At 64.7% G+C, this 12,378-nt stretch overlaps 1 protein-coding gene across 1 annotated transcript in view; it reads right to left on the bottom strand.

The window, feature by feature from the left end:
* BOP1 (block of proliferation 1) overlaps nucleotides 1–12,378 on the bottom strand; it is a 19,931-nt gene that overhangs the window by 7,034 nt on the left and 519 nt on the right. The window contains exons 2-4 of the mRNA XM_014449146.2: nucleotides 11,847–12,316; nucleotides 10,497–10,688; nucleotides 6,151–6,237 (exon numbers count right to left, since the gene is read on the bottom strand). Coding sequence (XP_014304632.2) covers nucleotides 6,151–6,237; nucleotides 10,497–10,688; nucleotides 11,847–12,316 — 749 coding nt within the window. The remainder of the gene's footprint in view (nucleotides 1–6,150; nucleotides 6,238–10,496; nucleotides 10,689–11,846; nucleotides 12,317–12,378) is intronic.

Here is a 12,378-nt window from a genome sequence, read left to right as displayed (position 1 = left end):
GGGGCCCCACTCAGGACCTGTATGGCGCCCAGGACTTCGTTGTGGCCTCAGGGCCTTGGCACTTCAGCCTATGACATGGAGCCCCAAGAAATGGACGTGTGGGGAAGCTGAGTGAGGGGCATTGCCTGGCAGAAGTGGGCCTGGGCCAGGAGGCAGCCCCACATGCACCCCGGGGTACACGCCCCCCTGCCCAGCCCTGCACTCGGCCCACACGGGAAAGACCCCTAGCCACTTACCACCGAGTCTCCCCCAAAGTCCCATCTGCCAGGGAGGAGGGCGACGGCCCCTCCCCGGCTGTGCACAGCTGGCTCACCATTAAAAGCCTGCAGGTGACAATTATAGCTCAGCGGCTGTGAGCGCCAAGGGCACGGCGGAGGAGAAAGGCGGGGTGGCCCTAGGTGGGCCTCCTCCCCCCATCCCAGGGGCCAGCAGCCTGCCTTCTGGCGAGCGTGAGGAACGGCCGAAGGGCAGGTATCAGCCCTGGGCCTCAGCCCGCAGTGCAGGCGCCAGGCCCCTCGGACATGCCCTCTTGGGCCCCAGGGGAGCGGCCAGGTGCTGAGGCTCACGTGGGCAGCCCAGCAGGGCAGGGCCAGAGCTGCCCCCTCCTCTGCATGGACGGGCTCCAGGGAACTGCGGAACAGGAAGCGGTGGTGTAATTTTGGAGGAAATTCTCAAAGCCAGAGCCATTAAGGGCTAGAGGGGGGCTGTGTCCAATCTGATAGAAATATAACAGGATAAAAAGTCACAGCGGCAGGTCCCACTCAGAGAAACCCAACCCCAAATTTCCTCTCCTTAATCCTGAAGGAGCCCACAGCTGGCCCAGGGAGGGCGGAGGGCGCGCTCGGTCACTGCACCAGTCCCCCCACCGGCCTGCTGGAGAGCAGGACCCAGCAGGGGACTCCGGAGCCCACCTGGGGGCTGAGAAAGGCTCCCCTTCCCCTCCTGGGACCCCAGGACACCAAGAACATGCCCTGGGGGGAGGCTGGGCAGGCAGTGGCCTGGGGTGTCCGAGGCACCCCCTGCTGCACTGAGCACCATGCAGGTGTGGGCGGCTCCATGGCACACTGGCCTCACATCTCCACACCTGGGCCCAGGTTGGGGGGACAAACCTCCTTCATGAACCCCGCACGATGATGGGGAGCCATTGAGCGCCTCTCTCACCGCCACAAAGTGCCCATGGGGAAGGGGAGGCACGCAGTGAGGCCGAGAGGATGTCCTGGAGGAGGACAGACTGGGGGGGGCTGGTAGCGGGTGTGCAGGCGGGGAGCAGCGGCAGTGACCCGCCTGGGCGCGTGCGGGAGGAGGACGTGTGGAGGTGGGAAGTCAGTGGGAGGACAGGCCTCTGGGATGGTCCCCAGGGCCCAGCTGGTCGGGTGCACGCGGGCCAAGCCCTCCGCTGCCGCGCCTATGACTCCAACAGCGGCTGCAGCTTGGCTGCCTCGGGCCTGGGCAGCGGGCCCGGCTGCTCCCTGAGCTGCACCAGTAGCAGTGGCTGGACCGCCAGCCAGCAGGGGGGGCGGGGAGGAGCACTCCGTCACCCTCCACTGCTCCAGAAATTCAAACCAGACTGGGGGCGGCCCCACGCACGTCCCCTCGGCTGCACAGCCCGCTGGGCCGGGGGTGGCAGGTGCTCCCGCCCACCGCAGCCCTGCTTCCTTCCCTCCACCGCCGGCCAGGGACAAAGACCCAGGGCTTTCCGTGTGCCCCACAGGCATCTGGAAAGGAGGGGGCCGCCCGCACCGGGGCCAGCAGCCGCCTCTGCAGGCCAAGCTGGACTGGAAACACTCCCATCGGCCTCGGCTGTCAGCTCCCTGTCCCCGGCCTGGGGAACGAGCTGCTGGCGGCACCACATGATTCATCACCAGGCCGCCTGCGCCCGCGGCCAGCCGGCCCCCACCCTGCTCAGCACCTGCGTCTGCCAGGAAGCACATGTGACCCCGCGGGTGAGCACGCCAGCCCCTCCAGGTCAGGCCCTGTGCTGCAGGCCCGGCTGAGGGCACAGGCGGCCCGGCCCGCTCTCCTGGGGCGGCTCTGCCCCGGGGACCAGCCCCATCTGTCTGTGGGATACACGGGCAGGTCCCCACCCCAACTGCACCGGACAAGGCAGCCAGTGGCTGCTTGAGGCGGCAGCGGCGGCGACGGTTCCGCCCGATGAGCCCACCCCTCCCCCTCCCCAAAGTGGCTGCAGCTGTCAGGACCGCAGATTGGAACTGCAGGTACGCTGGCCGGCTGCCACCGCCCGTCTGTCTGCGAGGGAGGAAGCCGGCCCACCCTCTGGAATCCTTCACTCGCTCCTCGTTCCCTCTCCACCTGTCCCCCGGGAGCGCGGGGTCAGCCGCCCTCGCTCCGCTCGCTCTTCCCCGGCCCCTCTCCGATTACAATGCGGCCCTGTTCGCAGCGCCCCTGCACGAAGCTCCCGCCTGTCTTGGAGGCCTGGGCCTTCCTGCTCTCAGTCCTCCGGCTCCTCCGAGGTGTCTGATCTCAGGGCCCAGCTCACCTGCTGCAGGGAACCCACAGAGGCTCCAGCATGAATCCTGGTCGTTAGACCCAAGGGTTTGAGAAAGCCAGGTCCTGCCCTAAGAGCAAAGCTGGTGGAGGGGACCCCAGCAGGAGGAGACCCCAGCAGGAGGGACCCCAGCAGCGGCTGGGAGCCCTTCCCCAACCTCCTCCGTCGGCTGCCCGTTAGGTTTGGACTCAGGAGCAGGGCAGCTCTGCGAGACCAGCCCAGGCGTCTGTCCGTCCCTCACAAAAGCCATACTGGCTGGGCCCGCCCCTGAGCCAGCAAACACTTGTAGACACAGGGCCCTCCAAGCTCACTGCACGCCCCTACCTGCTCGGCTGTTGGGGGAGCAAGTCTGCCCCCAGGGGGTCTGCAAGGAGAAGGCACTGAGACACCCCTGCTCCCAGGTCCTCAATACTGAGACCCCAACCTCCGGCCCCTCTCCTGGGCTGACCAGGGTCCAGGGAGCGTTGCTAGGGGGGTGCAGGCTCTGGCTCCTCACTGAGTGGCAAAGCCACACTATTCAGAGACAGAGCAGCCCTCAAGCTGGGCCTGGGCCTGGGCACTGCACACCGGCCCCCAGCCCCACCTCCTGCAGGGGACCCGTCCCAGCCCCAAGCAGGGCCCTCAGCCGTCCCTGCCTGAGCCACAGCCCTGCCAACCTCCCCACAGAGCCTGCCTCCCAGGGGGCACACCCAAGCCCCAGGCAACCCTCTAGAACAGTGGTTCTCAACCTTCTGGCCCTTTAAATACAGTTCCTCATGTGTGACCCAACCATAAAATTATTTTCGTTGCTACTTCATAACTGTAATGTGGCTACTGTTATGAATCGTCATGTAAATATCTGATATGCAGGATGGTCTTAGGCGACCCCTGTGAAAGGGTCGTTCGACACCAAAGGGGTCGCCACCCACAGGTTGAGAATGGCTGCTCTAGAAGGAGGCCCTGCCCAGCACCCGCCCACCGGCCCGGGCTCCCAGTGCCAGGGAAAGCGGCGCTCAGTGGGCACCAGCGGGCTGGGGCTCTGCAGCCACCTTCACCTCGGCTGGGCCCCAGGGTGCTCACTGCACACCTCCGACGGGCAAGGACACCCCCTGCTCCCTTCTCACCAGCCCTGCCTGCCCCCCTCAGGGGTGGCTTCTCTCCACACGGGGCAGGAGCCCCACCCACGCACCCTGGCCTGGCTCAGAGCTGGAGCCGGGCAAAGGGACCAGGGGGCAACCTGCGGTCACGACCATCACCCCACCAGCCCTCCCGCCACCGACAAGCCGAGGCCGAGGCCGTGGGCAGCCCTGGCCAGTGGCCCCATTCGGAGGCTGGCTGGGGTGGAGGCCGCCAGGGAGGCCGGGGCGCGGGGCGGTCTGTGAGGCTGAGACACTAGCAGGCTCCGCGCTGGGCGTCCCACAAACAGCTCAGAAACCCGAGCCGCCTGCTTGGCTGCCAGCAACGACGCAAGCGCGGCCGGGCGGGGCGGGCGCCCCGGAGGAGCGGGAGGCCGCCAGCACTGGAGGCAGCTGCCGGTTCGGTAGCTCGGAGAAGCCATTAACGGCGTTTGGCGCGAGAGCAGAGGGGATCGCGGGTTCTGGACGCAGACAGGCCTGGCTGTCCCTGCGGATCTGAGATAGCTCGAGCGAGGGGGGCTGAGGGGGGCCGAGGAGCCGGCCAGCGCCACAGCCCTGCCCCCATCCAGGCCTGGGCGCAACCGATGGTTTGGACCCAGGGTCCTCTCTGCCTTCCGCCAGAGTTCACAGTGGCCCTGACCCCTCACCCTAGACACAGCCGCCGGCCTGCTGGGGGCCCCTCTCCGCCCGCCTTTTCCTCAGTTTCTCCAGCTGCTTAAACAAAGAGGAGGGGCAGTGCGGTGCAGACGCCAGCCCCCTCCCCGCGCCCCTCCCCCACCCCTGGGCCTTGGCGGCTGGATGAGATCACGTCTGTGAGGTGCCGGTGCCCTGGAGAGGGGCGAGGTGGACACGTGGGGGCTGGGCGGACGAGCCCACAGGCTCCTCAGGGCCAGGACCCTGCCAGGACCAGCAGACGTCGGGGGCTTCGCCCAGGGAGCTTGGGGAAAGGGACAGAGGGTGAGTCCTAAGACTGGACCACGTCTCCCATGAAGGCAGACGGCACCAAGCCAGCAGTGTCTGGATGGGGGTGGGGGGTTCAGGCCCAGCAGAGGCCACAGCCAGAGGGCCCAGAAGCCCCAGTGTCCCCCAGCCCTGCCCACTGCCGAGTGGGGTCCTGGCACCACTGGCCACCTCCACAGACTCGGGAGAAAGGCTGCCCTGACCAGAGCAGTGGTCACAGATCCTGGCCTCACAGGCACCAGCCAACCAGGCACAGCCCAGGGAGCACCGGGACCTGGCCGCACCCCACACCACACGCGCCCCAGCCTCCAGGGCCTCCTCCCCAAGCCCACCCAACATTGCTCAGACGCTGGAGACACAGCCACAGCCACCTCAGGGTGGGAGCCATGGGCCTGCGAGCACCCAAGGGGCAACCGTTTCTGGCGATGGGGGCATCCGACGGACTTCCGAAAGCCGGGCTCGGCCACCCCTCCAGCCACCACGGGGCTGCTCTGGCAGCGGAGGGCGGGCAGCGCGGCTCCCGCCTGTCACTCAGCCGCCATATGGGATACTCATCTCCGAGGAAGCACCCGCAGCCCCCGCAGTGGCTCCAGGACAGGAGCGCCCCTCCCCCAGGTGGGAGGCCCCTCCCCCGGCCTGCACTCCATTTACAATCATCATCGATTTCTCAAAATACCAAATATAAAAAAGTAGCCGACAGGATGTGGCTGCCGACAGCCAGAGCCCCTGGGAGGGGAGACAGGCAGGGAGCCGCTCCGCTTGGCCCCCCTTCGCCGAGCGCGCCCGCTGCTCCGGCCAGGAAACCAATTTATTTTGTTTTGTCTCTGTTCTCTGAACGCACAGAGACCGGATCGGGCGGACAGCCAAGGCTCTTGCAGCCGCTGCCAGCAGAGCCTAGGATGGGGGTGGAAGCAAGTGGGGGGCCGCCCTCCCCAGGCCTGGCCGCCCCCGATAGGTGGCAGGAAGTGCTCCTGAGGCCAAGGACCTGGCCCCCCAGCCTCGAGGCCACACCTGACCCAGAGGCACCAGGGAGGGGACAGGTGGACAAGGACCACGGCCACCGTGGACTCAGCTCCCAGCTCCCCGCCCTCCCACCCACCAGGACCTCTGGACCCCAGACTGAGCACCCTGGCCCCACATCACACGCTCCCCACTTTCCCCTCCAGACTGTGAACCTGAGGGGCAACCAGATCCAGGGGCCTTGCCCAGCCTGTGCCTGGAGGACATGGCCCGACTGGGCAGGCCCTCCGGCAGGGCTCCTGCAGGAAGCGACAGGGCTGCTGCCCACCTCCCTCCACACTCAGACGGTGGCCTGGGTGACGGGCCTGGGTGGTGTGGGGAATGCCACCTGGAGTGTGACCCTGGCGTGCCACCCCCCCAGGGCCAGGGCATGGGCATGGGCCACGGCACCCCCTCCCCCCGCGATGACACACACTCCTGTAGTCATGAGTCCCAGACCCCAAATCACTCTTCCAGACCCGGAATGGGGCCGGGGCCAGACGCCCACTCGGCCGCCCGAGGGCTGGCTCCCCTCTCCCCTGCCCTCCCCTGCCAGTAGCGCCGCCCTACCTCCTCGTCGGAACTGTCCTCCGCGTACTCGTCCTGTGCTCCTGCCGCCGCCTCTGTCCTCGGGGGCGAGGAGGGGGTGCTGACAGCCTGTGGAGGGAGGAGAAAGTGCTCCAGTGACACCAACGCCCTCTGACCCCAGGCAGGCCCCAGGCCCCTCCTGGGTGGTGGGGGCGTGAGGACCAACTGTCCATCCAGCTGACTCTGAGGTCACGGTTCCCGCCATCCCCATCCCTGAGAAGCTCCAAATCAGCCCGGGGCCTCAGGACACGACCAGGGACACCCAGGCCTCAGTGGGCCTTTTGGGGGGGTGGGGGCCCAGCCCGGGTCCTCTGTCAGGGGCCAGACCCATCACCATGTCCAAGCTCTGGGAGAGGACCCCCGGGAGGGGACGACACCTGGTGCCAGGCAGCAACCAGCCACCAGGGTCCCTGAGCCCCGAAACGAAAGAGGGGCTGCACGGATCCTGGCCCAACAGTCCCACCACCAGCCCTGCCAGGCCCAGTGCCAACTTGGGGTCCGGGGCAAAGCAAGGGCTGGGGGTCCCACTTGAGAGAGGTGTGGCGCTGTCAGCCACCTCCCAGGGGCCACAGCGGTCCCTCCCAGAGCAGACCCCCGCCTCTGGCCCAGGCCCAGCAGAGCATCACAGCCAGCCCCAAGGCACCTGGGCCGGCCCCCAGGCCCCTGCCCCACCCACCACATCCCTGGCCCCAGGCTGACCCCATCCACCAGGTCAGTGAGTGGGTGTCGCTGAGCATTCACACCTCAACCTGGAAAACAGATTCCAGCAGCAGGCTGGGGGGACCAGTGCACTGGAAGGGGGTGATGGGGAAAACAGTCCGCACTCACCCCCGGGGGCAGTAAGTGCTGGGGAGCAGGAGCCCCCCACCGCCCAGAGCCCACCCCCCGCCCCCGCTCCCCGGCGAGAGCCAAAGGCCTGCAGGCAGCTCTTCCTCCTGTTTTTCCCTTCAGTGTGAGGAGGTGAACCCTAAGTTTCTTCCCGGCCAGGACCCAGGCAGGATTGGTCTCCACGTCCCCCTGCCCCTGCTCCCAGCACCGCCTGTCAAAGTGGGTGGGCAAGGCCTGGAAGGCGTGGGCACAGGTGGGGACACAGAGGGCGACCCCCGAGCTTCCGCCCGACCCAGGCCCAGAGCTCTCTGCCATTCGTGCCCACGAAGCCCCCAGCAGGCACCCCTGCCCCCGGCCCTGGGCCCGGCTGTCTGCGCATCTCCACAAGCACCCAATGGGCCATTGCTCTCGGCCGCCCACAGCGCCAGCCTGCCCGACGCTCCTCGGGCGCCAAGTCCCACGGCATCTGTGCCACAGGTGTGGCCAAGGATCTTGGCGGGAGACGCAGACACGTGCCCTGTCCCGTGTGCAGCAGCGACTCCCACAAGACTCAATGCGCAGTCCCCTTGGGGCACCACGTCCCCCCCCACCACCTCCAAGACCTGATGCTGCAGGGCAGCCGCCAGCCGCCAGGGGGCAGTGCATTAAAGAAACACTCAGTTAAGAAACAAGACCAGGAAGACAAAACAGAAAGGATGCCAGCACGGACATGAAGGTCCCTGCCCAGCACCCCAGTCCTGGCCGCCAGCACCGGGTCCTCAGGCACACCCCCAAGGTGGTGGGGTACCAGATCCACACGCCCTGGAGGGGCTCAGGCACAATCTGGCACTGCCCCCTGAACCCGCCCTGTGGGCTGCTGGGGCGCAGGCAGGACGCCCGGGAAGCAGGGTTCTGTAAGCAACTGGCCCCAGCCAGGGACTGAGGAGGGGCTGTGGGTGGAGGAGCCCAGATCTGGCCGGGGTCCCCACACACCATTCCCGGGGTCTACAGTGAGTTCTGTGCACAGGACTCTGTCATCTGGAAAACACGACTCATGGGGCTAACATATTACTGGGTCTCTTTCGATTGCAGCAAGCAAACTAATGAAAGTGGGAACTTTTTCACAAAAAATTAAACAAAATAGAGCCCTAGCCAGTTTGGCTCAGTGGACAGAGCGTCGGCCTGTGGACTGGGGAGTCCTGGGTTCAATTCCAGTCAAGGGCACATGCTGGGTTGTGGGCTTGATCGCCAGTAGGGGGTGTGCAGGAGGCAGCCGATCAATGATTCTCTCTCATCACTGTTGTTGCTGTCTCTCTCTCCCTTTCCCTTTCTCTCTGAAATCAATAAAAATATACTTTGAAAAAACAGAAAACGACCTCATGTAAATAGAAACGACTAAACCAAACACAACAAGTAGGAAAAGGGGATCTAAACAAGCAGAAAGGGAAGAAATGGCTTTAGGCACAAACCCACCCGAGACGTGGAACCAAGAGCAGGCAGTGACCCAGCCAGTGTCTCTGCTGGGAGATGGGTGAGGCCCCGGGAAGGGTGAGTGGGGGGTGGGGGGGAAGGTGGGGGGCGGGGGAGGAAGGCAGGGGATGGGGGAGGAAGGTGGGAGGTGGCGGAGGAAGGTGGGGGCGGGGAGCGGGGGAGGAACGCGGGGGGTGGCGAGGAAGGTGGGGGGCTAAAACCAGCAGTCAAACCCAAAGGAGAGAGAGGACGGGTGTGGGTGGTCAGTGGAGAGCCAGGGAGAGGACGGAGGTGGACATGGGAGACGGGGAGTGTGGCCTCCTTCAGGGCCCAGGTGCAACCGCTGGCACAGAGCCCCCAGCAGCAGCTCCAAGACACTGACCCGCTGTCAAGAGTGTGAGGGGCAGCCCTGGCCGGCTTGGCTCAGTGGGCAGAGCGTTGGCCTGCGGACTGAAGGGTTCTGGGTTCGATTCCGGTCAGGGCACATGCCCAGATTGCGGGCTTGATCCCCAGTAGGGGTGTGCAGGAGACAGCTGATCAATGATTCTTTCTTGTCATTGGTGTTTCTATCTCTCCCTCTCTAGAATCAATAAAAAAATAAAAAATAATTAAAAAAAAAAGAGTGTGGGGCAGAGCTGGAGAGCGCAGCCAGCAGACCGGGCGACTGGCCTGGCCGACAGGGACTCGGGTCAGCAGGGCGATACAGGACGGGGACAGGCTGTCACCAAGGGGGCCAGAGGCAGGGTGGTGCGCAGAGGAGAGCGGACACAAGATGAGGAGTGAGGAGTCCCCCCCAATGACACCCAGCCAAGCAACAGGGCTGGGGCCGCTGCTCCGCAGGAAGGGTGGGGGAGCGGCCAGCGCCCGGCCCGCCTTGCCAGGCGGTGTCCCTGTCCTCATCACACCCAAGGACACCGCGCTCCTCCTCCATGAGCTCCCCCTGCCCACGGCCAGGTGAGGAGCTCGGACATCGGACGCCAGGATGGCCTGTGCTCTCCCAGCCCCGTGGGAAGGACATGCCAGGTAAACGCACAGCTGTTTCCACCCAGGAAAAGAGGAAAGGAACTTCAGGCTGGACAGTAAACTGCGTTTTAGAGGGAAAGTTGGGTTGAAAGGGAGTTCTAGGAAAAGGGACTCAAAAGAACAGACAGAGCAGCCCTGCCGGCATGGCCCAGTGGTTAGAGTGCCCGCCCCTGCAAGGAAGGGTCTCGGGTTCCACTCCCGGTCAAGGGCACGTATCTGGATTGCAGGTTCGATCCCCAACCCCCACTGGGGTGTCTGTGGGAGGCAACCAATCGGTGTGTCTCTCTCACATTGATGTCTCTCTCTCTCTCTGTCCCTCCTCCTCCGTTCCACTCTCTCTAAACGTCAGTGGATAATATCCTTGGCTGAGGAATTTTTTAAAAAAGTTAAAAAAGATGTGGAAAAACAGTTGCTCACAGCCCTACAAACCAGGGTCAGGAGCGTGAAGGCGCCCTCTCTGAGCGCCCAGCGTGGCAGGCAGAGCCTGGGCGGTGGGAGGGTTCGGTCTGGTTTAAATCTGCTTTCTGGTGTCCGTTACGAGAGTAACTTCTGTACAAGCCAAGGTCTTCCCTTCCGAACGCAGGGCCAGTGGACACAGTGAGAGCTTGTTCCTCAGAACATCCTAACAAACGTCGCGTTTCCGTTAAATTCCGCCCTTCTCCCTGCTGCTAAGTTAGGACAAGGGCGAGGCGCACCTTTCCCATCACCACAGAACGGGTGGCCCCGGGCCCGGGGTGGCCTGGGTCCCTCACGAGTCCCTCGCCTGCGAATCCCTCAGGATTTGCCCCTAAAAACCCAGCCTGGCGACAGGGGCTGAGTGCCCTGGAGAGCATCCAGCTTCACACACGTGTTCCACCCGGTCCCGATGTGTCCCAGGTGCGTCAGAGGAGCAACAAGGGCCTGGGTTCCTCAGGAAGCTGGGAGGAAGCCGTGCAGGACGTGTGTCCCCAAGGCCTGCCAGGTGCTCTCTCTCCTGGACGATTTCACTGAGACAAGGGAGCCCACGGCGCGGGTCCTGGGCCACTCACCTGCTGCCCAGCGGTCTTCTCTGTCCTGCCGTGGCCCTCATCACCGCTGGCCCCATCCTGTCCCTCAGCGGAGTCCTCGCTGCTGTCGCTGCCAGAATCCTCCAGGCCCGAGAACACACTCTCCTCACTGTCGGAGAGGCCAGAGTCGCTGCCATCCCCGAGGCTGGGAGCACGGGCCCAGAGGAGAGAAGGCTGCAAGGAGCACAGTGTGAGTGACGGCAGACCCCACGGCCTGCCCCTGGCCACACACGGACCCACAGCTCCGTGTGGCCAGCCTCCAGGGCCAGGTCGTCCTCACGGCCCACCTCTGCCAGCAGCAGGACCACCGCCCTCGGAAGGGACACTGAAGTCCCAGCATCTCACACTGTTCCCTTCCGCTCTCCCCCGCCCACACCAGCCCGGCAACCGAGGCCCCAGAGCTCTGAGGGCACGAAGGCAAGGCTTTCCCCCTGAAGAGCCTCCGTACCCAACCAGGCGGGACAGCAGTGGGTGCAAAGTTTGGTTGAAGAACGATAAAAGCGAAGCTTGAGCCCTGACCGGGTGGCTCAGTGGATGGAGTGTCAGCCTGTGGACTCAAGGGTCCCGGGTTCGATTCCGGTCAAGGGCATGTACCTTGGTTGCGGGCACATCCCTGGTAGGGAGTGTGCAGGAGGCAGCTGATAGATGTTTCTCTCTCATCGATGTTTCTGACTCTCTATCCCTCTCCCTTCCTCTCTGTAAAAAATCTATAAACTATATTTTGAAAAAAGAGGGAAGCTTGACTTAAAAACAAGATTACCATGCTACCCTGGTGGAGAAGACACCATCTCATCCCTAACTCGACAGGCCCCATGCAGTGAGCAGGCCCTGTCGCTGCCTTCATTTATTTATTATTGATTTCAGAGAGGAAGGGAAAGGGAGAGAGCGATAGAAACATCAATGATGAGAATCATGGATCGGCTGCCTCCTGCACGCCCCCTACTAGGGATCGAGCACGGAACCCAGACATGTGCCCTTGACTGGAATCGAACCTGGGACCCTTCAGTCCGCAGGCTGATGCTCTGTCCACTGAGCCACACCAGCCAGGGCCTGTCACTGCCTTTGAAAGTGGAACAAGAGCCCTGGCGTCATCCCAGCCAATCAATGTTTCCCTCCCTTCCTCCCTCTAAGAAGTAAATTTTAAAAATTTGAAAAGAAAAAGAAATTCCTCTTTGCAAAGTGGAACTTGCAGACATTTAGGAAGCACCTGAGCGGAGTCCTGTCTGTCACTGCCTCTCGCATAACGACAGCCTCACTACCAGGGACCCCGCGGCGCTCCGCTCGGTGGCACAGAGGCCACGCGGCCCGGCTCCCCCGCTGCCTCCTTCCCACCTCAGTTGGCCGCGCAATGGCAGCAGCAGCACAAATGGCATCGGGGGCCGAGCCTGCGCCCCGGGCGGCCGGCCGGTGGGGGAGCAGGAGGACGTGCAGCAAAGCGAGGCAACCCCGCAGCGTGGAGTCGGCCGGAGGCTCCCCTGCCCGCGCGGGCGGACCCGGTCGGATGACAGCCCCACGGCCGAGCGGGGTCCGGCGGGACCGCACAGTGGCCGTGAGTCCAGTGAGAACGAGGCGTCCTAGTCTCACAGCCTCTCCCTTTCCCGGCGCCTCCGCACGTGAGCGACGTGTGAATGCGGACGAGCTCCCGCGGGTGCGGCTGCCATCGGCCTCGGCGGGGACGGAGCTCCGGGGCCGAGAGGCGGCTGCGCGAGGGGGCCGGTTCCCCGTGGCTTGTTCCTTCTGCTGCTGCTCCTTTCCCTCCCCCACGGGACCGTCCCCCTCCGGCTCCCATTTCGGGCCGCCCCCTGGCGCCAAAAGGCGCGGCTCCTGCCCTGGGACCGCCCCCAAGAGCCGCCGGCCCCCGCAG

Source organism: Myotis lucifugus, unplaced genomic scaffold (genome assembly GCF_000147115.1).
Source record: "Myotis lucifugus unplaced genomic scaffold, Myoluc2.0 scaffold_1042, whole genome shotgun sequence".
Taxonomy (NCBI): Eukaryota; Metazoa; Chordata; class Mammalia; order Chiroptera; family Vespertilionidae; genus Myotis; species Myotis lucifugus.
The sequence above is the reverse complement of the archived record's forward strand: the minus strand, read 5'-3'. Positions and strand labels throughout refer to the sequence as shown.